At 41.9% G+C, this 26,816-nt stretch overlaps 1 protein-coding gene across 3 annotated transcripts; it reads left to right on the top strand.

Annotated features, from left to right (window-relative positions):
• Positions 1-235: 235 nt before the first annotated feature.
• On the top strand, positions 236-26,225 carry LOC126841488 (neurogenic protein mastermind-like). Of its 3 annotated transcripts, XM_050577995.1 has the most exons (9): positions 236-306; positions 458-671; positions 1,218-1,593; positions 19,468-20,766; positions 23,822-24,133; positions 24,207-24,402; positions 24,491-24,778; positions 24,851-25,080; positions 25,150-26,225. In XM_050577995.1, exons 3-9 carry the CDS (start codon positions 1,360-1,362, stop codon positions 25,672-25,674), a joined length of 3,084 nt encoding a protein of 1,027 aa, XP_050433952.1. In that variant the 5' UTR covers positions 236-306; positions 458-671; positions 1,218-1,359; the 3' UTR covers positions 25,675-26,225. The 3 variants fall into 3 exon arrangements, with proteins under 3 accessions (XP_050433952.1, XP_050433951.1, XP_050433953.1); XM_050577994.1 differs by having other exon boundaries at positions 258-671; XM_050577996.1 differs by having other exon boundaries at positions 258-678.
• Positions 26,226-26,816: the final 591 nt, after the last annotated feature.

The following is a 26,816-nucleotide window of genomic DNA, read 5'->3' as shown; positions in this document are numbered from 1 at the left end:
ATACACGATTGCTAATAATAATATAATTTTACGGTCCGCATAATATACTTGTTATATTTTATTGACTTATAGGTGGTACAGTGAAAATTATAATAATATTATTAAGCGGTCGCGTTTTCAATATGATATCACTATGTTGTGATGACGATCGGCCGTGTTGTAGTGGCAACACTGCGTCCAACGTACATGTATATGTATTGCGGCGGCGGCGGCGGCATGGCCGTCCGTTTCCTAACTGAAAACAATGGCGGCAGTCGTATGACGCGTCTCGCACCGGCATCACCGTACGTTACACCGTCGTCCGCTGTACGCACATAATAATATTATTTGTTATTCATTTATTTTTTTTCAATAATATATTATATTTTTCCTTGTAAACATTTCAACCGTAATTTAACGCTCGTTTAGCCCGTTCGTCCAGAGTGTGGGGAATTTTATATTTTTTTCTTTTAACTAGATCAACATGATTGTCCATCGGTGGCGCGACCGACAACACCGCAGACCGACTAAGGTTTGACCACCGTATCCGTTCCTGTGTTCAAGCTCCTGGAGGTTCTTCTGGATCGGTCTGGGAATCCATCCGGTTTGTCGACAAGACTGATTTGACATCACACGATGACCTGTAAATCCCGTTGACCCATACGGGGCCTGTCGTCATGAAGTGACTTGAAGTAAGTGGTACGCAACGATAAAGTCTGTCAGATACGTTGTCCGTAAACACAATGTCAATTTCAATTACAAACGTTTTCCTCGCCGGTGACGTTTGTACAAATAAGTTAAACGACGCTAGACTTTTGAAATCTTCTTGTTAACGTTAATTTCACCCAACTAATCGGTTCGCAATATGAATCGCTCACACGCTATTTGTAATGTTAGTCAACGTTTTTAATCGTTACAGTTTCATTCAATACTATCGACAGCACCCGATGATAAGTCATGATCTACTCTAATCCTATTGTAAACATTCAAATTTATTGTTAAGAACATTAACACATTTCTTTTACCCACCTTTATCGCTGTTTATAGCTTTTACACTTTATTAATGTAAAAAGTTAACAGAATATCCTAACAAGATACTATGTAAATACAAAGTAACGAGTTGAAAAAAAAAAAGAGATGTTTACATTGGAATGTTTTTATTGTTGAAAATAATTGATCGTTATCATGTGATGTTTATAATTTACCAATTACTACATCATTGTTCTGTTTGTTTCTAGTGCAAATGTAAGTGGCTGATATTAAATCCATACCACTAAACTGGCGAGCTACCACCTGAACTGCGGTCCCGAAGGATTGGACCAAGGTGCATTGTTGGGGGGCGGCTGTGGTGTGTTACAGCAACAATCCGCCGCCCCCGGCATGGCCGATGTCGTTGTCCATAAGCGACAAGCGGTGATCGACAGGTTGAAACGACGAATGGAAGGGTATAGGAGACACAACCAGGACTGCGTTCCCCGCTACAGCAATGCGTTTGCCGAGCAACAAAACGTCCAAGAGACTCTGATGCTCAAACAAAAGTACATGGAAACCAAGAGCAAGAGGAACGTCAAGAAGAACGATAAGAAACCAATCGAAAATGGCAACGCCATGTCGGTAAGTCGATTTGTGCCGTATTCAAATACCTAGTTATATAAATCCAATTTTTAAAACTCTAAATTTTTAAGAAAAACTCAAGTTTTTTTTGAAAGAAACTGATATATTATGAAGTGGGTTTACGGTAGCTTAACGGGCCAAGTGCAATTGCTTGATTCTGATAAATTTCACTTTCATACACACGTGACAATTTTTTCTTTCCATTTAATTTCGGACGTTCGTCTTAAGCGTGTTGTTTATTTTCGGGCTGTTGATAAGTAATTATTGTTTATTTCAAGACGTTTTCTTTTTTGAAATCAATGCATGTACCTATGCAATAACCTATTAGTTTTAGCTATTGCATTTATTTATCGGCACACGTTGTTTAGCCTTTCATAATTGTACATTTCAAGGTTGATAATTGCTGATGTCTGTACGTTCCGGGGACCTGATTGATTGTTGCAATGGAATTATATTATGTGCTGTGGTTTGATAAAAAAACTCTTTATCAGGAGACGCGTTTAATTTCGGTTTTCTATGCCTGAAAAAATGAAATCTTAGATTTGAAATAACGATTTTTATCAATCAATTACCTATGCCGAAACAATTTTGAATAATTATTATAATATAATACATTTGAAAGGTGGTGATCGACAACGAGCCAAAGGGGTTCTCTATTAAAACATTTTTGGGTGTGATTGGCTGACGAAATGGCAATGCAATGCAAAAAATATTCTATTCTATCAACAGTCGATTTAAAATAATAACACTAATGAGACTTAATGTGGAGAAACCGAAGGGGAGGGGACGAGTGTAACCTCTGTTAGCAACCGCTAGATGGCTCGTTTAACAGTGTGTGTGTAACAACAATTATTATTATCGAGTTGCCCATAAAAATGTGTACATAATCGCGACCTTGGTTTTTAAATTTTAAATGCATTTAAAAATCATTTATACGAAATGCGCTTTGTCGAAGAAAAGGTGTGTGCGTGTGTGTGGTCGTAAAACAATATAATAGCCGATGGATAAATAAATCTTATTGGCGGTTTCAAAAACATTAAAAAATAAAACGGAAACAATTTACTCGCTATAATAGTACGAGAGAAATTTAAAAAAAACAAAATGGAATATTATATTTTCTTATCAAAGGCCGTGTTATCATCTCTTATCAGCGGAAACCGCGACAAAAACATTTTCGTCACTTTGTCCCAATAATTAGCACGTCTGGCGGCCGGGGGGAGAGTGGGTGGGCGGCGTGGGGGGGGGAAAGGAGAGATGCACAATATACGTGTAAATTCACCAACGCTGCGTGTGCAGCAGCAGAGAGCTGTTGTGTGTGGTGCATTTCGAGAGGTGGACGACGATGGCCCAGTTAGGATAACAATAATAATAATAATATTGTATGCATGTGTATGATGTGTTGTATACGGCCGCCGCCGGTACCAGTTGCTGTCGGTGAAAGGTAAAAAAAAAAAAAAAAAAAATGATAATAATAATAATAATAAAAGAGTACAATATTATTATGATGGTCGGACGAAAGAAATAACACAAGAAAAAAAAAACGGGGATCCTCGATATTATAATAATAATTATTATTTAGGTTTAACGGAATACACTGGCTATGGCTATGATGACCGTGTGTGCCAACCGCGTTCGGTTGCATTTGACGTGTGGACGGCGCGCGGCCGGCCCCCCTTCGGGTGTGTGTGTTATTTTTCCACATAGTAAAACAACAACGGTGAACATAATATACAATATATAAATTTTTTTATTTTAATTTATAAAACGACGAAAAATATCGCGCGTTTAACCTTTTTTATCGCCACGGTGTCACCGCCCGACGAATTAATAACAATAATTATTGTCATTACCCGTATTGCGTATGCGTTGTGCGCGCGCAATTTCAAATATTTCACCGACAGATAAAAAATGCATAATATACATGTACACAATTTGACCAACGTACAGCGTGTGTAGACACACGTATTATACGTCATATGTATGATATGTGTGTGTTTATGAAATTCAGGCTTATCTGCTGTAGTCTTGGATTTTGCCCTTGAGCCACCGTCGCGGCCGCCGCCGCCGCCGCCGGTATAGGACACATGCACACGCGCGTTAACGATGATTGTGTTCGCGTTAAATATGCGCGAGTAGAAAATATTGTATTTATTTATTATTTTTTTTTTGGGGGAAAAAATCAAAATATTAGTAGCCGTTTTCTTATTGTCGAACACTTGAACACACACACACACAAGCAAGACTAGGTCGGACGGCGTTTTTGCGGCGTTAACGTGCAGATGGCGTTTCGCTTTATCCTTGGCCGTTTTTCCGCTTAAAATAAAATATTGTAGTAACGCGGTAAAATTGGGTTTTTTTTTTTTTTTATCAACGTCCTTCCGTTTTTAATGGGTAAATAAAAACAACGTTTGTGTGTGTGTGTGTGTGTATCCTTGTCGTTCGTTAACGACGGCACTTATTGTTGTTGTTATTATTGTTTATGCGCCGCTATTAGGCCTTCGATTTCAATATGTATATATATATAACGATGATGATTTAGCGATATCGGGTGTGTGTCTCTCTCTCTATTGTTATCGTCGTATCATTTCTGTGCGGCGCAATAATTATCCTTGCAAGTGGCTCGTGCGTAATTCGTGCTCGGTTTTTAAAAAAAAAAAAAAAACGAGCCATTTTTTTTTTTTTTGAGCTTATATGATGATTTTTTTTTTTAATATTTATTTATTTAGTTAATAGCGGTAGTAGTGTAGTAGTCTGCGGTGGCAACCGGTTGAACGGCCGCCTCGATCCCGTTGCTCGCGCGATTGACATGTGCCCCGGCGGTCGTGTAATCGGCTCGTAAAACCGACGGCACACGACGGCCGCGCGCCAGTGGACGACTATGGCACGGTGGCGGCGGTGTCGGTGGCCGCCGCACCGTACTGTTTTTGGTGGGAGCTGCGTGTGGACAAAGTGGAGGAGGAGGAGGAGGAGGTCGTCAACAGCGGCGGCGGCGGCGGCGTTGTGCGCCCACGCGCGGCCGTCGTACGCGAGCGAGACAAACGCCGCACACGCGTGTGTATTTTATATCAATAAGGCGCGCGAATACAAAGATGGCCGCGTAAACGAGTTGTACGCCGACCGCGCGTCCGATGCTGCATTATTGTTATTATATAATTTGTTTTAAGATTATTACATCTCGCCGTCTTTTTTCCGCGAGATCCACTTGTTGTAGACGTGTAAGACGTGTACCGGGCACATGCGCCGGCGGCAACAAGTTGTCGCGCCACGCGAGCGCGCGCGCGCCAACGATATTGTAGATATTTTCTGACGGAAAACAATATATATATATATATATAATATGACTCTGCAATCACCGCTTACACTACCGGCTTTTAGCGCCGCAAGGTTACAACACGTTTCTATTACCGCGGTGATGGCACACATCACCCTCGCCGCCGCTCACCGTCGGGTACGAATCACCCGATTCGGACGCGATCACACGCGGGCATCACCCGCGCGCGGATCGATATGGGTTTTTGCGCTTAACACTGCGGCTCGGTGTCCGTATTTATTTGTCATCATAACCGCGTGTGTCGTCCGTCCTTATTTTTGTATATTATACTATTATTGTGTGTGTGTGTGTGTGTTTGTGTCAAGGGTGTTTAACCCTCCGGATTATTCGCGTACGACGACGGCGCGACGGACCGTGATTCAGATGGAGGGGGGGGGGGTGGACGAGCGCGTGGGGAAGGTGATGCGGCGGCGGCGTTGAATCGATACCGATCTCTCATTCTGTGCCGCGTCCCCTCCTCCTCCTCCTCCTCCTCCGGTGCCACCGTCCGGCAGCGGTTCGCGTTCATCGGTGGCTGGCGCGCACCGTCACCGTCGCCGTGCTCTCCTCGCGCGCCGCCCGAACCTGTGATTTTGACATACGCGACTCGGCGGCGCACGTTGTGGACGCGCGTGTCCGCGACGTCGCCGTTACCCGTGCGGCGAGCAACGTCCCCGCCGCCACATGCCTTCTACCGCCTACCGCTATATATATGTATGTATATAGCGTTTTCAATACCCGTGTATCGTTATCATTTAGCCGTCCAATAGCGAACCGTTCGCCCGCCGCGAAGACGCCGTCCACAGCGCCACCGCCGTACTCGGCTCTGTTTATGTGTATACAGGGTGATTACGTTGTGCACCGTTGTTTTGACTAATAATTCGGCTCTGTTGGCAACGCGCGATAACTCTCAGTCGAAACGCTTAGGTTCTAGTTCAGTCTTAATTATATTCAGTGCGTTTGTATTTCCGGTGTTGTATTATTTCTTCGGAATAATAACAATATGTCGTCCTTCTAAATTGTTATTATTAACATAATAATATGATAATTATATTAATTTATGTCGCCCGATTAAAAAAAAAAACGTTGGCTGAAATTGCACTGAAAAACGATTTAAACAATATCTTGTTAATATTATTTTACTCGGTTATTAATATATAATATAATGTAATAACGTCGTTATACCTGAGGCGGCCGTCTTGGTATAGAAAAAAAACCTTTTGATATTTGGGTGTGAGGGGTCGGTCGATTTCCGGCCTGTGTGTGTGTGTTAACGTTGACAAAATGGTTTATACCCAAAGCGGTTGTACCGTTTTTGTGTTTTACACACACACACACACACACACTGGCGTTCAAGTGTTGTTTGTTGTGTGTATTATTATAATGGAGGAATCATCATCCTTATGTGCATTTATACAATATTATTATTATATTATATCCTCGTTGTTGTCGTTGTCGCCGCCGCCGCCGCCGTGTGTGTCTCTTCATTGTGCCTCGACAAGATAACATGTACACGGTGTGTGTGTTCAAGACCTTGAACTTGTGTTAACCCCAAAAAACTGTAGCATGCATAATCGAACAGGTATATGTCCGGTTGTGTGTGTATGGTGTTCGACACTATAATGATAGTATTATATTTAAACGACAAAGGTTTTTGGAGAACCGAGAGACCGAGCAAACCCGGTTGCTAAACCCGCTTGCTCGCTGCTTGTCCATGGAAAACAGCTGCTGTAAAAAAATAGTATTATTAATTTGTCTCTTTGGCCGTTATCATCGTCGTGTCTTGCATGTTCCAAGGGTCGGACGGATAACAAGGTCATCGTGCTATTGGGATAACGTTTTTTATGGTGTTGTTTGATTTTCGACGACGATATTCCTTCTTGACCTTTGAACGGCAAGAGAAAACTAAATAAAAGGAAAAATGCTGCGTGTCGAACCGCCGGCCTCGTGTGATAAATGATGGTTAAATGTAAAAACTCCGGTCCAAATAATAATATAATCGATAGCGTGTCCTGTGTTTAGCCTGACAAGTAGAATATTACTTTGTTTGTCTGTATCGATTGTGGGACGACCGTAGGCCTGAAAAAAAAAAATCAAAGGACCCAGAGAGTACCTCGTTTGGGGAAAGCAACTAGGCCGGGTCGCATGTAACGTTGACGATTTTAAATGATATGTCAAGATAGATAGATAGATAGATTTCCAAGTGTTATTTGTGGGGGGAATTAGGACCTTATCACATTGCTTATAGCACAAAATCAAATATATATTTTATTTTATACATACACATAAATGACCGACGTACACTTTCATTCCTATCACTGATCTGTTATCAGCCGTATCTTATCACTGATCTGTTATCAGCCGTTTCTTATCACTAAATTCTAATCTTTAATCCTTTATCGGCTGTTCTTATCACTATCGGAAATTCGACCGTATTGTGCACACTATTATTGTGCATAATATCGCGAAAAATATGGTCACAATTATTAAAATCGTTGCCGAGTATTATTTTTAAAACGCTATTGGCTTGTCGCACACACCGCGTACAAGCGACATAATAATATTATGACCCTGGGCCTTGCTCTGGTCGCCGTCGATCCTTGGAATTCTCTCTTCTACCTTCCCTCGTCTCGCCGTCGTCAGCTCGGCTCTATGCTCATCAGACGTCGCCGCATTCCTCTTATTTATTTATTTATTATTATTATTATTTTTCTCTCATTCTTTTATTACCCGTTCGCTGCTTAATTGGTCTCGCCGCGCCGTTTAAGCACAACACTTTGGTCGTCTCGTACACACACACACATATTGTGTGTGTAATAATAATAACAACAACGGCGGCGTAGGGTGGGTGTCGTCGTCGTCGTCGGTCGCGAACCAAACCTGTGTGTATATTATTGTATAACATTATAATATTATTATTATTATATATCCAACCGTATACGGTCGGGGCATCCTCCTCCGTGTATGCGGGGACCACCTGCGCCGCGCGCGATCCGCCGGCCGCGCCGTACGGTTATTTGGCTCGCCGCCCGTGGCAACACCGTAATGCCCCGTCGACCGGCGCAGTGCCGGCACCGTTTTGTTTTTCGGTACCTACCACCACCGTGACTATTATCCACTGCAGCTATAATATTATTATCGTCGTTACAGCTATAATACTACCGTGTATACACACGCACACACGCACACACACACATTCACTGTACTCTACTATGCGCGATTCAGACTACTTATTTTCTTCTCCTCTCCGCCGCCCGCCGCGCCCCGCAACATTACGATTTATTATCAGCCGACGGCCAGTGGTTCTCAAAAAGCCACATCTGTTGTAAACAAAATATATATGCCTCTATTATCGACCGCGATTCTCAACGACAACCACCACCCTAGTGTGATGAATGATGACGAGAGAGGAATGATCGAGAAACGCGCTGTCGATCGAAAGTGTAAAAAAAAAAATAACGTTACGATTGTTGCACGGTTGGCAGCCCTGTCCGCGATTACAATAAAATGATAATAGACAATATATTATAATAAAAATATGTGCCAGGATGTGCGGCGGCGGCGGCGACGGTCATGTTGCCGCGCTTCTCTCGGTATGTCCTTTTGCCTGGCTGTGACTGACGACGGTGCCCGCCGCCGTCCGGGTGGGGAGGGTCAAATTGTACCTTCTCACCTCTCTCACTTGTTGGTGTTCATTGGTCAATGTTTTACGGGTCAAACACCTGCTTTTTTTTTTGTCGTCCTTCTCTCTCGCGCTCACTTGCACCATCTGCGACCGTTCCTCCCAACGCCAGTCTCTCTCCGCATAGCCGCGGACCACATATTATACGCGAGCACAACTACACGCCGGTGGCGGCGGCGGCGGTTCATTATTGTTGTCTGTCTGTGGCCTGTGCGCGGGGGCCATTCGGGTCGACATGTCAGAGCGAAGAACAAGAAGAATAAGAAAGAAAAAGAAGAGAGACGAGTAGGGGGACGAAAAAATTCCATACTTGACAATAATATAACACACACACACACACAATGCACACACGGTTTGTGTACTGTACAACTAGAGTTTATTCTTCTTTTAAGATTATATTAAGATTTTCCTTGGAAAACAACATTTTCACCGGTTAGGTTTGGACATTTCTCCAAACCGAGTTATCCTTTCTCCCATTGCACGCGACAATCAACCCAATTTTGTATTAACACTACCAAAGGCTTATTAGAAAAATATCAAAAACTCAAGTGGTTAGGTTAAATTTAGGTTGGTTAGGTTTAGTTAGGTTTGGTTAGGTTTGGTTAGGTTTGGTTAGGTTAGGTTGGTTAGGTTAGGTTAGGTTAGGTTAGGTTAAGTGGTCGCTATCCGCGATTCGAGTGAAATATATTTGTCAATCAATGATTTACTCGTTTGCGCACGTTTTTTTCTTTGTTTTAATCCAACCGTTCCCTTGCGAGCCCTTTCATTTTTAAGTTATCCGGATAGGTTAGATTATACATATATATATATATATATTAGGATTATCCTTGGAAAACAACTTAATTGCCCTTCGGCTCGTTTGTTTTTCACCGGTTAAGTTTGGACATTTCCAATTATCGATGCCACTCAATTTTTGCGGTCCTGAACTGATAAGAAATTGAGGCCGTTTGTTAACAGTGCTCTGGATATTATCTTGTTTAGGTTATAAATTAAAAAAAAAATTGAAATCCATGTTTCTTATTATCTATGACTGTGTGTGTGTGTGTGTGTGTGTGTGTGACTCATCAATGGGCTATTCCATTGTGTTGTTTCGAAAAACCGATACACATTTTGGATTACACACTGTTCGAGGCGGCGGCGGCGGCCGTGTTTTATTATTACCACAAAACACACAAGTGTTTTCTATAAACACAAAATGTTGCCAGCAAATCCGATGCACAGTGGCGGCGGCGGAGACGGTGGCGGATCGATAATAATATTATCGTTGGCGTCATTAGTCTTATCGATTTTTTTTTTCATATAAATGTGTTATGTGTGTGTGTTGTGCACGCAGTGATTTATTTTTACAAAATGATCCTTGAGAAAACAGTGTCGGCGGTCCCTCACTCTGTGCTCTGATGAAACGGTATACAGTATTATACCCCAAGTGTTGGGCGGCCGGCCACTTGCCACAGTACCGTGTAATCTTATCATGCCGGAGAAACGGCAGACGTGACTGCGACAAAGAAAAAAAAAAATATTATGTTCTTATCGACGACAGCAGCGGATTTATAATAAATTTATACATAATACTCTAATAGAATTGTATATATATATATATATTAATTTTATTACTGTATATCACCGAACCGATAAAAAAAAAAAAAAAATTACTTTAGAGTTTTAAGTATCTTTCCGTTTTCGAGAACATGCACACGGTGGGATTATTATTATTATTGTGTATGTGTGTGTTTCATTGGACTGTACCACCTACCATATTGCAGAGGACAACATAATAATAATAATAATAATAATATGATCATCATCGTGTCCTCCGGGCGCCGTTTCGTTCATTAGTGTGAATTAGACGAGAAGAGCAAGAGCGAGACGGCGGAGGATGTGCATTATTTTATAGGGGTCAACAATCTGCTGTGTGTGTACTACTACTATGTGTATTATCCGTGTAGTACAATAATATTATTTCCAACCGAAATGTCTTTTCTACCGCCATTCGTGTGTAACAAGACGGATAGAATACGATTTTGTAGCGTCTTTGGGTTAAAAAGCTCCTTAGCAAGAGGTTCGGGGGGTGGTTTGACCCTTGGCAAGATTACCTACCACCCTCTGCTTGAACCGCACTAGTCCAAGTATGTGCTTGTTCTGCTCTGCGGCCACGACAACGGTATTTTTATATTGGTAAAACTTGAGTATTTATTTTTTATTTTTTATCCACTCGAGTCGATTTAATTGATCGCCGTCAAGTGCTGTTAAATCTGCTGGTGCAATGGGAATACCCGTCTTCGTCATGCCTACAGTGTTGGTTAAATACCGAAAAACCCGAATGACGTCTATACACAGTGTGTATAGTACAAATAAGAGAGACGGCTTGTGAGTGTATTTCAACCGGATGCGGATGATAACACTATAGGGGCTCTAGGATTCGCTAGGATAGGTAATTTTTACAGAAAAGTTTTTTTTAATCTGACCTATTTTATCTCGCCGTGTTTTCGTTGCACACAGAAGAAAAACGGTAACGGAATGCCAATTTGCCACTTTTTGGGGTCACCGGCTCAATTATTGGAAAATGCTTGGTTTTTTACACTATCAACCGCCGTTGCTCTGTGTTCATGGGCCGCTGAGTACACAGATAACCGTCGCGCTTTAATCGTTACATTAAATATTTAACAACATTACAGTGTATTATATTTTGAAGGCTTAAGTAGCCCCAATGCAGTTTGTGTACGAATGGCTGGTAAAAAATAGATTTTTCCTTCCTTGTCTTCTTTGTGCGTTTTAAACTCTATCTCTTAGTGCTGCACAACGTGTCTTGGTGCACTCTTTCTCTTTGTTTCTCTCTGTATACGGACCGCGTGTGTGTATGTGTGCTATATAACAACGTGTACGGTCATTGTAACGCGGCGATCGCTCTGTATGTCGTTGGCCGTGAGTGTGTTTTATAAACCTACACCACCGTGTGTGTGTGTGTGTGTTAATAGGCGGCGGCGGTGGTGGTGGTGGTGGTGGTATAGTATAGTGGTAGGGGTCAAAGGGTGCCAATATTGAATATCTGCAGCTGCTCTCATCCCCTCGGTTTTTATTTTATTATTATTAATACTATGTGTATGTGGGCTCTCCCCGTCGTCGTGGTCGTTGCTTCTCTCTGTAGCAGCAGCAACAAGCAAGCACAAGCCCCTTACGGCGAACACCGGTAGCGTTGTATAAAAGAGATGATCGAACTGAAAAAAAAAAATATTTATATTATTTTAAAAAAAGAAACGTCCGTCGAACAGGTGTTGGTCGGTGGAATATATATATATATTAGTGGTGTGTGCGCCGCTATATTTAAATTATCGTTTAGGTAGGTCGAACCGAACCGATTGAGAACTTTTTCGATGATGGAAAACAAAATGTGCACGTTATGAAACACAACACACAGCACATACAGCGGTCGTTGAGGTTGCGACACTGCACACAAATACATTTCTACACAAGAAACTCGGCTGTGACGACTTACAGGCGGCTTACTAGTGGCGGGCGGGGGTGGGGAAGTGTCGCAACTGTTTTTTTAACAGTCCGAGGTTAAAAGACAATAACGGTTCGGTGTTGTGTGTTGTTGTCTTGTCGTGGTCGTGGAAGGGAGAATGACAAATTGCGACCGAGATTTCGTGTATTGTAATAATATACACCCGGAGTAATGTTGTCGTTTATCGGGTTAAAATTTGGTAAAAATCTTTGGTCGAAAACAAACCGAGAGAGACAACAAGTAGTAAACAGTGGCTGTGGTGTGCACGCTCGTTGTTTGTTCCAGACTCGTCCCCTTGAACGTTTTTTTTTTTTTTTTGGGGGGGGGGGAAAGCCGCTCGCCCTCTTCGTCCTGCCCATTTGAGTAAATATAATATTGCGTTATTAGATTATGGCAAGACGGCGGCAAGTACTACTTGAAATTTGAGTGGAATAACACAAACAGATAACGGACACAAGGGATAGGCCTATATTATAATTGTGTGTGTGTGTGTCTATAGTTCCTAAAACTATCGTTGTACGGTGTTACGTAAAGCCCGGCGGTGTTATATACGAGAGAGGAAGTTATTGGAAAGTAAGTATGACGTGAAGCAAGCGGTTGTTGTCAACGTCGGCTAAACACACACTGTTGTGGTGCACGTTTATGGCGCTTCGGTGCAGCAACAATCGCAATCTGTGTATAATATTGTGTACCGCGTGCTCTATTAATATACCTCTACATGTCAATCGGCTGTATCATCCATGTGTCCGCGTGTGTGTGATTTTACACGGTTTGCCCTGGGAAACGATGACCCGTAATGACCTATTAAAATAGTCCATGAACTATTTGTGTGTATGTACATATTAATTCCAGTGTCGCGCGGTTTTTTATTTTTCCGCGTTTGTTGTGTGTTATTGTTTTCTCGTCGACCGGAATGTGTAAATAGACCGCAGTGTGTATTTGTATCAGATTTTTTTTTTTTTTTAGCGGCCGGCAATAAACGGCGATGGCCTGTTGATAACGGTACTAGCTAAGAAAATCGTTTTCTTGCATACAAACCGCCTTGCACGCCGCTGTACTACGTACAGCCGGCCAGTTCTCCTTTCTCCTATTGCACGCGACAATCGCGCATCAACCCAATTTTGTATTTAGGATGCTATTAAGATGTGACCCCGTCTTGGTCAGTGTACCTACACACGCTGTACAAGAGGAACGCGTGCTTTATCTCTTTTAACACTACCAAAGGCTTATTAAAATAATATCAAAAACTCGAGTGATTAGGTTAAATAGGTTTGGTTAGGTTAGGTAGGTTAGGTTTGGTTAGGTTTGGTTAGGTTAGGTTAGGTTTGGTTAGGTTTGGTTAGGTTTGGTTAGGTTAGGTTAACCCATCTGTGTCTCTATCCACGGTTGGAGTGAAATATAGTTGTCGATCAATGACTTCAGTTAGGTTTGTTTGCGCACATTATTTTCTCTGTTTTCATCTAACCGTTCCCTTGCGAGCCCTTTCATTTTTAAGTTATCCGGGTTATGTAAGCTCTTGGATTCCACAGAAATCACTATGTACAACAGACCGTTGCGTAACACGTGCCCCGCGAAAAAGTTTCGTGGAAATCCCTGGAAAGTTGGCCGAGTTGACGCCAACATGACCCAATTAAATGTCTGCCACGGTACGTACTCCTCGGTCCGGGGAATGTCTTATTTGATAGTAAAAGAGGTGGAAAACAACACGGTTGATTCTCACAACTCTGAGACGTTGTTATGAGACAATGTATGTGTATATATTCGAGGTTTGGACGTATGTGGGCTGACAAAAAATAAACCAAAAAAAAAAAAAAAATGACCGGTCTATCAAAAGTTTGCGTGCTCAGCTAGCTAGCACACCCCCCACCCACCCCCTGTCCATCGTCGACTTATTTGTGAAATTAAAATCGATCAAGCCCCAGATTCGGCAAAACGCCACTCGGACGACCTCGAGTTTTGATAAATAATTATTCGTTTTACCTTCGGGGGGTTTTTTTTACCAACCCTTTGCCGTTAAAAAGATAACGCGCCCCTCCCCCCTCCGCCGCCCTCCCAGCATTTATTTGAGTCAGCTCAGTGTGTGTGTGTGTGTGTTATCCTTCGGTCGGATCAATATGGGTTGGACAATTAACGGGTGGATATACATTGGTGTTTTATTTAATTATGCAGTAGCTATTAGCCAACTGTATGATGCTTTTTAAATAACCATACAATATTTGTCCCTATACTGTGTGGATTCGACAGTGCACTCGAATCTGATAAGCCTGACAATGTGTTTTGCAAATTGTACCTGCCGCCACAATGCCGAAAAACGACCTGTAGTATTTTACAGGTGTTTTTTTTTTTTTTTTTTTTAAATGTCCAATGTCGTTATGTCGAAACTACGATAATTGTGTATTAAAAAATAGTGTGTGAGAACATACGTGAAGTAGCGCCACGGGTATCATCGTCCGTTTGTGTTTTAATTGGTCGCATAAATATTCATAATATTATTTACTATGTGCGTCTGTGCGTTTGAACGCCTGCCAGGAGGAGTCGATCAACCCGTGCGAATTGTGTATAGTACTATGACATTACAACAAGGTTTGTGGAAAAAAAACCGACGATAAACCAGATTTGAACCGACCGCGCGTGGAGTCTAAAAAATCAGATAATTTACAAGAAAACCCGTTTTCCCGAAGAATATCGAGATTTTCCGTTACTCCGCCGAATGGCTGTTAATTAAAAGATTAATACTTACTTTCCAAACGCGTTAATTATTGTATTGCAGAAGAAACCGTTGGAGGATTTGTTTAGTTCACATAGGATAGTATAGGCTACTAAAATAAGTAGCAACAATCGACTTATGTGAAAAGGAAAACGGGGGGCAGCCATCTTTCTTCGATTTACCGTCGCGTGCGTTACATAATTTGTACACACAACCCATATGTCTATTATAGGTACATATTATAATAACATATATTCTGATCGATATCACATAGTCTAATTTCTATACGTTTTAAAGCTTTTTTCTTGTGTTCAATTGATTTTTTTTTCGATCATACCAATCGAATGAATTAGTTGATTTATATTTAAATCAATTAATAATATTAAGATTAAAAAAAAATACTAAAAGGTGGAAAAATGCACTGTGTGTGTTGCTGCACTCTACTACTTAAAACTATTGACTTTTTTTCGAACAGCTTCTCCTATGGCGGAGCCGAGGAGGTGTTTTTTTTTTTTTTTTTTTTAAGTGTAAGTGTCCCTTCTGATCTAACGTATTGTGTGCCGGCAGACTGCGCCGGACGGGGGCGGGGGGGGGTGGCGGCGTCAATATGCGTAATTAGGCGGCGCGACGTATCGCCGAACGAGGTGGATTTTCCGATGCTGGTCTATGGGGCAGAGGCCACGTTGTTGGTTTCCCTTGCATACCGTCAATACGTTTGTCCTCGTCCCTCCCTCACTCCGAGTACGTGGGTGCCACACACATGTTCTTCTTCCGCGGGACACGCTCTGAGAAACTGTTGTTTTTCACATTTAGCTTTTTCCCATTCGGAGACCCCCGCAGACCTCCAAACCGAGTTATCCTTTCTCCCATTGCACGCGACAATCAACCCAATTTTGTATTTACACTACCAAAGGCTTATTAAAAAAATATCAAAAACTCAAGTGGTTAGTTTAAATTTAGGTTTGGTTAGGTTTAGTTAAGTTTGGTTAGGTTTGGTTAGGTTAGGTTTGGTTAGGTTTGGTGAGGTTAGGTTAGGTTAAGTGGTCTCTATCCGCGATTCGAGTGAAATATATTTGTCAATCAATGATTTACTCGTTTGCGCACATTTTTTTCTTTGTTTTAAACCAACCGTTCCCTTGCGAGCCCTTTAATTTTTAAGTTATCCGGGTAGGTTAGATTATAAATATATATATTAGGATTATCCTTAGAAAACAACATTAATTGCCCTTCGGCTCGTTTGTTTTTCCCCGGTTAAGTTTGGACATTTCCAATTATCGAGGCCACTCAAGTTTTGCGGTCCTGGACTGATAAGAAATCGAGGCCGTTTGTTTACAGTCCTCTGGATATTATCTTGTTTAGATTATAAATTAAAAAAAAAAATTGAAATCTATGTTTCTTATTATCTATGACTTGTGTGTGTGTGTGTGTGTGCGACTCATCAATGGGCTATTCCGTTGTGTTGTTTCGAAAAACCGATACACATTTTGGATTACACACTGTTCGAGGCACGCTCTGAGAAACTGTTGTTTTTCCCATTCGGAGACCCGCAGACCGTTTTGTTGTCGGGCAATAGCGAGATTTTTATTAAAATTTTAAACGCCGTTGCCTGGTCACCGATAATAATATTGTTATTTGGCGTTTAAAAGGCGATATTATAATCTTATTGTAATTTCTTTGAGGGGACACAAACGGCGACCCGTTGGCTATCGGCCGCTTTCGTCGTCCCCCGGAGTATAGTTTACGCGCGCACACAAAGACGGGAAAGCCCCGCCGCCGCCGCCGCCGCTTGTGTTCCGAGTTAGTATTGATTAACCCTCAGCCCTCTATGCTTACTCTTTGTGTGTGTGTGTGTGTTTGTATACACGCTGAGCGTCATTCGCCCCATTACAATTATTATTAGGTGTACAATAATAAAAGTCAAGAGGATCTATTCACACTGCATGCAGACACATCGATACACGAATGTGTTCTGCAATCTATTATCTCCAATCCGCTATCTCTATTCCATTCGCCTCCACTCCACGATCCTCCGCCATAATTCCTTAATATTCCCTCCATGATCCTCCATAATCCATAATGACGTCTAATGTTCTGTACCGAGCGAGAGGGACCGCTCGTATTCAATTGTGTAACAATTTTTATCTGTAGATTACTGTATGGACGGACAATACGAGTAAGTAATAATTGCTCACCTCGCACCGTGGAAAGTATGATAGTTCTAATGAAAATTATCAATTAGTACATTTATACAAACCTAATAAACGTCTTGAATAGAAATCATCGACTGTTACACATAAATGCACAAAGAGTTGAAAATGAAAAAGAGACACAAAACGATGTGGAAAAAAAGTTAAGAGTATCCACACTTTTTGCAGATACATCACATCAATACATGGATATGTCCTGCAATCTAGTATCTTTAATATCTTATCTCTTATCCACTATCTCTATTAATTCACCTCCATAATGCATTAATACACCTCCATAATCCCTCCATAATTCTTCCATACTCATCCATAATTCATTAATACACCTCAGTAATCCATAACGATGAAATCTCATAAAAGTCTTTAACAAAAGTTAAAAGTATCCACACTTCATGCAGTTACATCATTACATGGATATGTCTTGCAATCTAGTATCTGTAATCTATTATCTCTTATCCACTATCTCTATTAATTTACCTCCATAATCCCTCCATGATCCTTTATAATTCCTTAATACTTCTCCATACTCGTCCATAATCATATTCCATACTCCTTCATAATCCCTCCACGATTACCCTCAATACTCCTCCATAATTCCGTAATACTCCTCCATACTGCCTCCACGATCCTCCTCCATAATCCATAATGACGTCAGCACTGTGACGGAAAAATTTCAAAATGACCTTCAGCCATAAGACATATCCATGTCAATAAGAAATGTATTATAAGAGGACATGCGGCCAGTTGTTGTATTATAACGGTTATTATAGGTACAGCCACTAGAATATTTTGTGTGTGGCAATCGTATGGCTGTTTTGTATGTTGTTATGATATATTGTATATTATGTGCATGTATATCAATCGATTACCATTACAGTAGTACACCTAATTTTACATAATATATCATACACAGTACGTACCACGATAAGGAGATACGGCTGTTCCGTTGGGCAGATAGCGCAGTTTTAACGTCGTGGTCGCGGATAACGATAAGTTCCCGCCAAAGTTTTGTGATCAATATATTTTCTCGTGTTTACCCTACGGAGATGGTGTACGGTTTACATTTGATCTTCCAGACGGGATACAAAAACCAAATTAGATACTCTCGTGTGTACTATTAGAGTTGCGTTCAAGATAATATCCCTTTTGATGTAGCATATAAATGAGTACAACGGACGGTAATCAGTGTACTCTTCTATTATGCGTTTTTTTTGTTTAACTAGTAGGTACCTAAAATACAAATAACGACAGTCGCCGCCTCATTAATTAACATACTCGTTTTAATAACATTATAAACCAAGAGGAATGTGATTCTTAAACTAGACATTTTACCTGTGGAGGAGTTTGGTGCTGCGTCTAGTCATAAAAAAAATATATATATATATATGTATATTAAATACTAATATGTTTAGCGGCATCAATTATAACTATGCGTTCTACAACGTTGCGTTTGAGATCAATAAAACTGTGTGTCTACATTGTAGTAAAGATAGGTAACATAAAGTTTTATAGGCGCTGTGAGTTTTGTGATTCGCGGTCAGCGGCTGATATGATGCTCAAGTGAAAGAAATTTGCTTTAAACGAGCGGATAGAGAGAGAGAGAGAGAGAGAGAGAGAGGTGAAGAGAAAGAGTAAAACAAATTGTGTGCAGGTTAACGACCGCGTCGACAGTTCTTACAGTGACGTTGCGTGGTATACGTGATTGGTAAACTTCTTGTGTTATTATTATTGTTATTATGTACAAGTAACAAGATTGCCAGGGCTAAATCACCACCCTGTATACGATTGTGTAACGGTACGATTTAAACAATATTTTCGCTTCAATCGTAGCTGTACTATACGATATTATTAGGCAGAGTAAATTTTACTCAACGTTGTCCTAGTAAAAAAATAACGCGGCCGTTAATCGACTCTCTTTGCGTTGTTGTTGTTGTTTTGACATTATTCGACACAGTCGTTGCACAGTTTGTGTGTGTGTGTGTGTGATAAACGAGACGGTGACATAAAGTAGGCCAACGCGTTTGGACTTTGCATAACCCACGCCGGATACACGATGTAGTTAAATTTTATTGAAATCTCTCGTTTTCAAGCACTTGCAAAGTATATTTTTAAGAGTTTACTGCACTTTTATTGATAAAAAATATTAACCACAATCAATAAAAAATGTGATATCAATATAAATAACCAAATGCACTATGCACTTACATGCAGTGAAGGGTTAATTGTTGTTGTTGTTCACTCCCCCGTACCACGTTCACGACAACATAACAGAGAAAGTATTTAATATTACGGTACCCGCTTACTACGTTATATGTTGTGTTTAATAAACGCGCTTTGTCATTTGCGTCGTTCCGCTATGATACGCGTTGCGTAGCGCATCTCTCTCTCGTCCGTGGCCGCCGCCGCCGCCGCCGCTACTTTCTTTACAATAATAATATTGACGATGTGCGTTTTGTGTGTTTACAGAAATTCGGCGTGAAGCGGCCGTCCAGCGAGGACCTGGAGGCCGGCCAGGACGGCGGCGGCCCGTACGGCAACCACGACGGCTTGCCGCCGCCGCCGAAATGCGTGCCGCTGGCCGGCGGCAACAACAGCCAGCAGTCGTCGTCGCCGCACTCCGGTAAAAACGACAACGGCAACAACGCCAAGTTCAGCGTGAAGATCGTCCAAGAGTTGGAGTTCAGCACCAGCGAGCACCAGCACAACGCCCAGATCTCCACCAACCTGACGCTGACGTCGGTCAACACGTCCGTGCAGAGCGACGTGACCACCAAGCAGTCGCCGACGGCCGCCGGTGCCGGGCCCACGACGGGCGGCCCGGCCGACCCGATGGAGTGCAAACAGGAACAACCGGACCTGATGGACTTCCCGGGCGACGGCGACCTCAACGACTTGTCGTTCATCAACAGCGACACCAACGAGCCAATGTTGGCCGTGGACACGGACACGCTGACCGAGATCATTTCCGACCTGAACAGCGAGGGCATCACGCCGGCCGATTTCAACCAGGTGGGCCTGTGCGACAAACGGCCCATCAAGACCGAGCCGGACCCGAGGTGCACGCCGCCGGTCAAGTCGCCGTTCGACCAACAGCCCCAACAACAACAACAACAACAACAAAGGGCAGGCGGCGGCGGCGGCAACGGAGGAAACGGCAACAACAACAACAACAACAACAACTATTCCAACTGCGTGGCCGCCGAGACGCTGAAACAGCTGGCCGAACAGCACAACAACCAGCAGCAGAGGCCGGAAAAATGCGGCTACGATTTCCCGTACCAGTCGCCCGGCTCGGTGCCCGACTTTATCCATTCGCCCAGCACGCCCGTGGGCACTCCCAATCCCGGCTACAACATGATGTCCCCCGTCAACTCCATGTACCACCAGGACAAGCAGCAGCAGCAGCAGCAACAGGAGAACAACAACTACTATCAGGAACCGCCCAAGCCCAGGATAAAGCAACCGGCGGCGCCCGCCGCGTCCCGGCAAAAACAGCCGCTCCCGCCGCCGCAACAACAACAACAACAGCAGCAGCAGCAGCAGCCACCCCAGCAACAACCCCAACCGTCGCCGCAATCCCGGTACAATCAGTTCAACGGGCACGGCAGTCCGCAGTATCCGGTCGGCGCCCGCAGGATAACGCCGTCTCCCGGCGCGGCTTCCGGTGTGCTGTCGCCGCAGCCCAACGTCGCCAGCCCGGACGTTACCACCTTCCAAATGTCTCAGTCCCAACAGGTGCACGTCAGCCAACAAGGCCAACAACAGGTAATTAAGATAACCATCTCTAAAATCTGCTCTATTTCCTTCTTACCGAATATCTTTTAATCCGTTTTCATCTGCTTATGACGATGTCCAACTTTCAGCTCCATAGTATAGCGACTACGGGTCTAATAAGAGCTGTGTTCTTTAAACGTTCGTCTTAGTAGCTCTCGCGTGATAGATCCGTTACATTCTTTCAATTATAGCAATTAATTCGGCTTGTTCAAATCTATTTGGCTTATTCACATGGCTGGGGGAAATTCTGAAAATTTGTCCGTCACGTTTTGTGTCACAGTGCTGACGTCATAGATTATGGAGGAGCATTAAGGAATTATCGATGAATATGGAGGAGTATTAAAGGAGTATTAAGAATTATGGAAGAGTATAGAGGAGAAACATGAGGAGTATGAAGTATTAAGGAATTATGGAAGAGTATGGATGAGTATTAAGGAATTATGGAAGAGTATGGAGGAGGATTATGGAGGCGAATTAATAGAGATAGTGGATTGGAGATAGTGAATAAGAGATACTAGATTGCAGGACATACATGTATTGATGTATCTGTAGATCCTCTTCACTTTTGTTGTTTCACATTGGTTTGTTTCTTTTCATTTTCCAACTATGTATGTGCATTTATGAGCAAACAACAGTCAATGATTTCTAAATTTCCATTAGAATTATCATACTTTCCACGATGGTAGTGAGCGATAATTATTACTTGTATTGTCCGTACATATAGTAGCTGTAGATAAAATTGTTACACAATTCAATACGAGTGGTCCCTCTCACTCGGTACAGAACATTTGTCAGTTAACACCCAACACCACTATCGTGTGCGTTCCAAGAGCTGTTATTCATTGCATATATCCTTCGCCAGACATTTGTCTCGGTCGACGTGGCGTTTATGATAGTTTTTTTATCTATTAAATGTGTTTTTTTTTTGTACTTATCCACTCGAGAAATGCTTGTACATCTCGACTCGTCCTACTATTGCCTTCTGAACTTGTGTGTGTGTGTGTGTGTGTACATTATGTCTCTCTCTCGTTGTTTGTTTATTATATTTTGATTTTTTTTTAGTCCGCTTCCTGCGCCGTTCGCTTTCTCCGCGCAATGAAGTAACTGTTACCCAACACAATACTTTTATATTATATTATTATATACCTACGTTCAGATAAATAGTTCACGATTTGACCGTGCTAATGTCTAATCATACAGTCATTACCGACGGTGGGGCTTTCTCTGCACTACTAGCAGTAGAAGGACTCTCGCGTGCGACACCACCTTCGCTCGATTCGTGTACTACTACTACTACTACTATTATTAGCTTGATTATTTTGGCCTAAATAGTTTGGACTATTAATGGTTAACAACAACTGTAAAACTTTATAATACACGTGTACACTTGGGATAGTATAACAGCTATACAATATTGTAACAGAGGCCCAGAAGATATTCGGTGTAATGGTTTTTTAATTAAATCCAAGTGTTGTCATCGTGTGAGTGTGTGCAGTTGGCAACAATGGACTACTCGCAGCAACGTGTGTGTGTGTGTCGCACTCGATCACAATAATAATAATAATTATTATGTATATTACACTATATGTGCACGTCCAGTATACCTACTATCATCGATGGCTTATTATGCAAGACAATGTCGACTTCCTGTAATATTAATATATATATATATATATTATTGTAATACTCGTTGGACGTGGTAGCGATTCGCCACTTAACGTTAGAGGAAAATTACACATGCGATTAAACTAAAAGTACCTACTGCAATAATAGTAAAAAAAAAAAATAGGTAACGCGTTCCCACGTCCTCGCACAGTAATTTATTGTAATATTCCACAGACAACTTCATCAACATCATTTTTTTTTTTTTTTTGGTATTCATTGGCCATTTTGTAGGTATTTTTATTATCAAACAGAACATATTGTATTGTTCGTGCAAAAGTCTGTAGGTACGGTTGGAATAATATGTGTGTTTTGTTGCAAACAATTAATATAGGGAAAATACAGAAAAATTCTGCAGTCGTTAGTAGAATATCAAAGTCACTTCCGGTTAGGTATAAAGACCGCAGTGTGTTTGTTATTGTTTTCGCATATTGTACCCGGGGAGGTGTTAGATAATCAGGAAGTAGTTTGCTGTACAAGAAAGTTTGCTCCTTATTTCTGTCAAAAACAAAATATAAAATGCCCTGTTCAGTTGGATCACAATTTGGTGTATACTTGATTGCACTATTGTTCCTGACTATCTGATACCTCCCTGAGTACAATGATAAACTCTGGTCTATGTTTATAACCGGAAGTGACTTTGATGTTTTACTAATGACTGTAATATTTCTGTGTTATAAATATAATAAACCTGTTATGCTTCGCGGTCAAGTAAACAAGTATAGTCCATCTTCTATGTCTTCGGGGTGTGTCAAAGTTAGTTGGGACGTTTAATTTTGTGACTTTTTCGATAGCTATTGTCGTGCCAAGTGCTACACAGGTGTGTTAATAATATTTTAATCTCGAAAATCGGCTGGTAATTACACAGCGCACAACGGACAAGTGCGTGAAACCTATCCCCATTGTTTATGATGATTGTTTTACACGGTTGACTGATCACTTTTAACTGCATTTCGGTAAACGCACTGTGGAAAATTCCAACGGCGTTATTATTATAATAATAACAATCAAATGCGAGCAACGTTAAAAAAAAAATTAGTAATATCCGGTTGTTGCACTACCGGAACTTGTGCAGTTGTGGTAGTGATCGTCGTTGGATCTTTTGTACTGTTCACTAATTTGTCCGTCACGTTTTGTGCTGACGTCATTGATTATGGAGGAGCATTAAGGAACTATCGATGAGTATTGAGGAATTATGGATGAGTATGGAAGAGCATTAAGGAATTATAGAGGATCATAGATGAGTATTAAGAATTATGGATGAGTATGGAAGTGTGTTAAGGAATTATAGAGGATCGTGGAGGGATTATGAAGTAGTATGGATGAGTATTAAGGAATTAATAACGTTCACTAATTTTTATATCTTTTTTCTTTTTCTTTCCAGGCCTTCGGTCAAGGTCCCGGCGGCATCCAGGACCGGCTCATAGGCCCGTCGGTCACATCTTCGGCCGCGCCCAACTGCGGAGGGCCCATGCAGCAGTACTACAACTCCAACTGCGGTGCCGACAACGGCGGACAACAACAGTCGTACATGCACATGAGCCAGTCGCAGAGCGTGACGTTCTCGCAGCAAAGGGCCCGGCTGCTGACCGCCGGAGCCAGTCCCACGAACATAAGGCCGCCCACTAGCGTTCAACAACAGTCCAACATGGCCAGCGAACATCACATGTTGCCCCAGCACATGAACAGGACACCCGTGAGTCGTTTAACTCAATAGGAGGAGGTCGATGACGATCAATTTTTTACCTTGTTTGTTTTTTTTTTAACAGATGAACATGATGAACGGCCCTGGAGCTTGCAGGCCACCGCCGCCCGAGTACAAACTCAACGTGGCCCAGAACATGGGCATGTGCCAGACGCCGCAGTATGCCGCCCAAGGCGGTTACATGCCACCTGCTCGACAACCCATGCTGCAGGCCGCCCAGACACGGCGACCCATGCAGCAACAACCCATACCGCCGTCGGGTAAGTTTTTTTTTATAAAATATAAGACAAAAAAAACATTAAGTGATTATATAATGTCTCTAAATATGTGCTTTTATACGATGCCCAGGCCCCATGCTCCGGTCGCAAATGGCCAATACTGGGGGCGGTGGAAACGCCAGTCCGATGGCCAGCGGATACGACCGGATGCCATCGGTCCAAAGGAACATGATGTACCCGAGCGGCGGCAACAACCTACAGCGACCGCCGAACGTAACGCCCAGCACAGAAGCGTTCAACAGCGATTGGCAACAGTTGCTGGCCGCAAGGCAGCAGCAGCAGCAGCAGCAACAACAACAGCAACAGCAGCATCAACAACAACAACAACAGTTCAGACCTGCGTTCACCCAGGCTTCGAGTAATTAACCTACGACAGTTTATAGAGCGGCATGAGAAATCGGTTTTAACGTGTATCGTTATTGTTTTTCAGTGGGCAACGTCAATCAGCCGAGTAACGCCGGCCCGGTCAACAATATTGTCGGCGGATTTGGCGGCAACAATCCGAACATGAATTCATGCCAGACCGGCGGGCCCGGCAGCGTTCACCTGATGGCCGGACAAATGCAACACATGTCTGCCCGTATGGGTAACGCACAACAAGCGATGGCGCAGCAGCAACAGCAACACGCCAGCATAAACATGCAGTCGCAAAATAATCAAGTAATGACCGATTTATAATTTTCCTCCTTTTTGTTTACCAAATATATATATATTTTTTTTCCCCTTAAGATGTCTGTTAATTTACAAATGACTCAAACCATGGGCATAAAGATGGGTGCGGGTGCACCGAGTCGAATGGCCGGCGGTAACCAAGGGCAAATGATCGCCCAACAACAGCATCACCATCAACAACAACAACAGCAACAGCCTCAACCGCAGCAGCAACATCAGTCCATGATACGCACGCAGCAGCAACAGTCTTTCGCCCAGCAACAGACGGCGATAAACAACGGTAATCCGTATCAGCAGCAGCGTAACATGGCGGCGGCGGCGGCTTCAAACTATTCGGCCAGTTCGCACCAACAGTTTGCGCAAGCGAGCGCGTCGTCGATGCAACAACCGACACCCGTGACGGGCCAATCGGCCATGCTCAACAACACCAACACCGGATTACCGGCCCGCAATACGTTTAGCCCTAGTGATTTTAATTTCGATTTTCTTGATCAGCCACTCGCTAACGACAGCAAGAACGGTTTTAACAACAAGCAACAGACCTTTGGCGATTTCAATTTTGACTTTCTCGATGCCCATTGAATAATGAATTTTGAAAAAGCATTATTTGTTGTTAGCCATAACGACCGATACGTTGTTAAATGTGGAAATGCTGTGATATCGAGAAATCGTTGGTAACGTTGACGTCGACACATCGACTATACGAAGTCGGTTTAAACTACTAATAATTAAACTTTTTTCCCGAGCGAAAAACAAATCGTAGCGTCGTTTAAAGATTATATTTTAAATATTTCTCTTTCGAAGAAACCGTTAAACGATAATCTTTATCTGTGATTTTGTTTTTAATTGAAATGCCATAATATAATTATTTTTAACTTTTTATTAACAATAATTATCGTGTTCTCGGCAAATGTTGTTGAAAGTTGACAAATGGCGTTTCATTAATCGTAATATATTAATTTTAAATAGCGAATGTATTAGAGAAATGACGACTAAAATTTTTAAAAAAATGATTCAAATCCAACAAATATGTGGAAGAAAACCATTAATGTTTTTATAGTAGTTATTTAATATTTAGTAAAAAAAAAAAAGGTTAACGTCGGGTATTAGACGTTTTTTGTTCCTACTTATAATATATGATGTCATACAATCACACGTACAAACTATATGGGCACTCCAAACAAAACAAACACCAATTAATAAGGTACCAAATAGAAAAATAACCAACAACCAAAGTATGATTTGTCATTAATATTGTGTTACGCGGTTTTTACGTTATACAATTATTATTCGATTGCCGCGGCCTTTGAGAACGGTATTCACGTCACGTAATACTAAACAAGGTAATAATTGTTTATAATAATGATTATTATTTATAATTTCGAATAATGTCATTGGAAATGCCAAAAGGAGTTGCACATGAGTTACCAGTGGTGGTCGGCTAAAGCGAAAAAAGAAAGATACAAAATTGTACGCAAGGGGGGGGGAGAAGAGTCTCGTTTGATCTCAACTAGTTATTCTTGCATATGTTTCCAAAGCGAGTGGCTCCCCTTTTTTATTTTATTATATTTTTTTTTTTTTTGATATTTGATTTTTATTATTGAAAACAAATGACTTTTCTTTCTTTTTTTTTCTTTTATTATAATATTAATAATAATATATTTTTTATTCGATTGCCATAAAATATTATTGTAATATTCCTCGTTACGCGTTTAAGTATAAAA

This window comes from Adelges cooleyi, unplaced genomic scaffold, assembly GCF_023614345.1.
Source record: "Adelges cooleyi isolate 19-005CV unplaced genomic scaffold, UGA_ACOO_1.1 ACOO_flye_CR_arks_rails_tigmint_CR_PRNA_384, whole genome shotgun sequence".
NCBI lineage: Eukaryota > Metazoa > Arthropoda > Insecta > Hemiptera > Adelgidae > Adelges > Adelges cooleyi.
Note: the sequence above shows the minus strand (reverse complement) of the source record. Positions and strands in the feature narration are given on the sequence as shown.

Excerpts from the sequence above, each read along its gene's own strand:
- LOC126841488 (XM_050577995.1), top strand. The coding sequence starts at position 1,360 with ATGGCCGATGTCGTTGTCCATAAGCGACAAGCGGTGATCGACAGGTTG. Across the intron at positions 20,767-23,821 it reads GCCAACAAGGCCAACAACAG|GCCTTCGGTCAAGGTCCCGG; the intron begins GTAATTAAGATA and ends TTTTCTTTCCAG. Across the intron at positions 24,779-24,850 it reads TGCGTTCACCCAGGCTTCGA|TGGGCAACGTCAATCAGCCG; the intron begins GTAATTAACCTA and ends ATTGTTTTTCAG.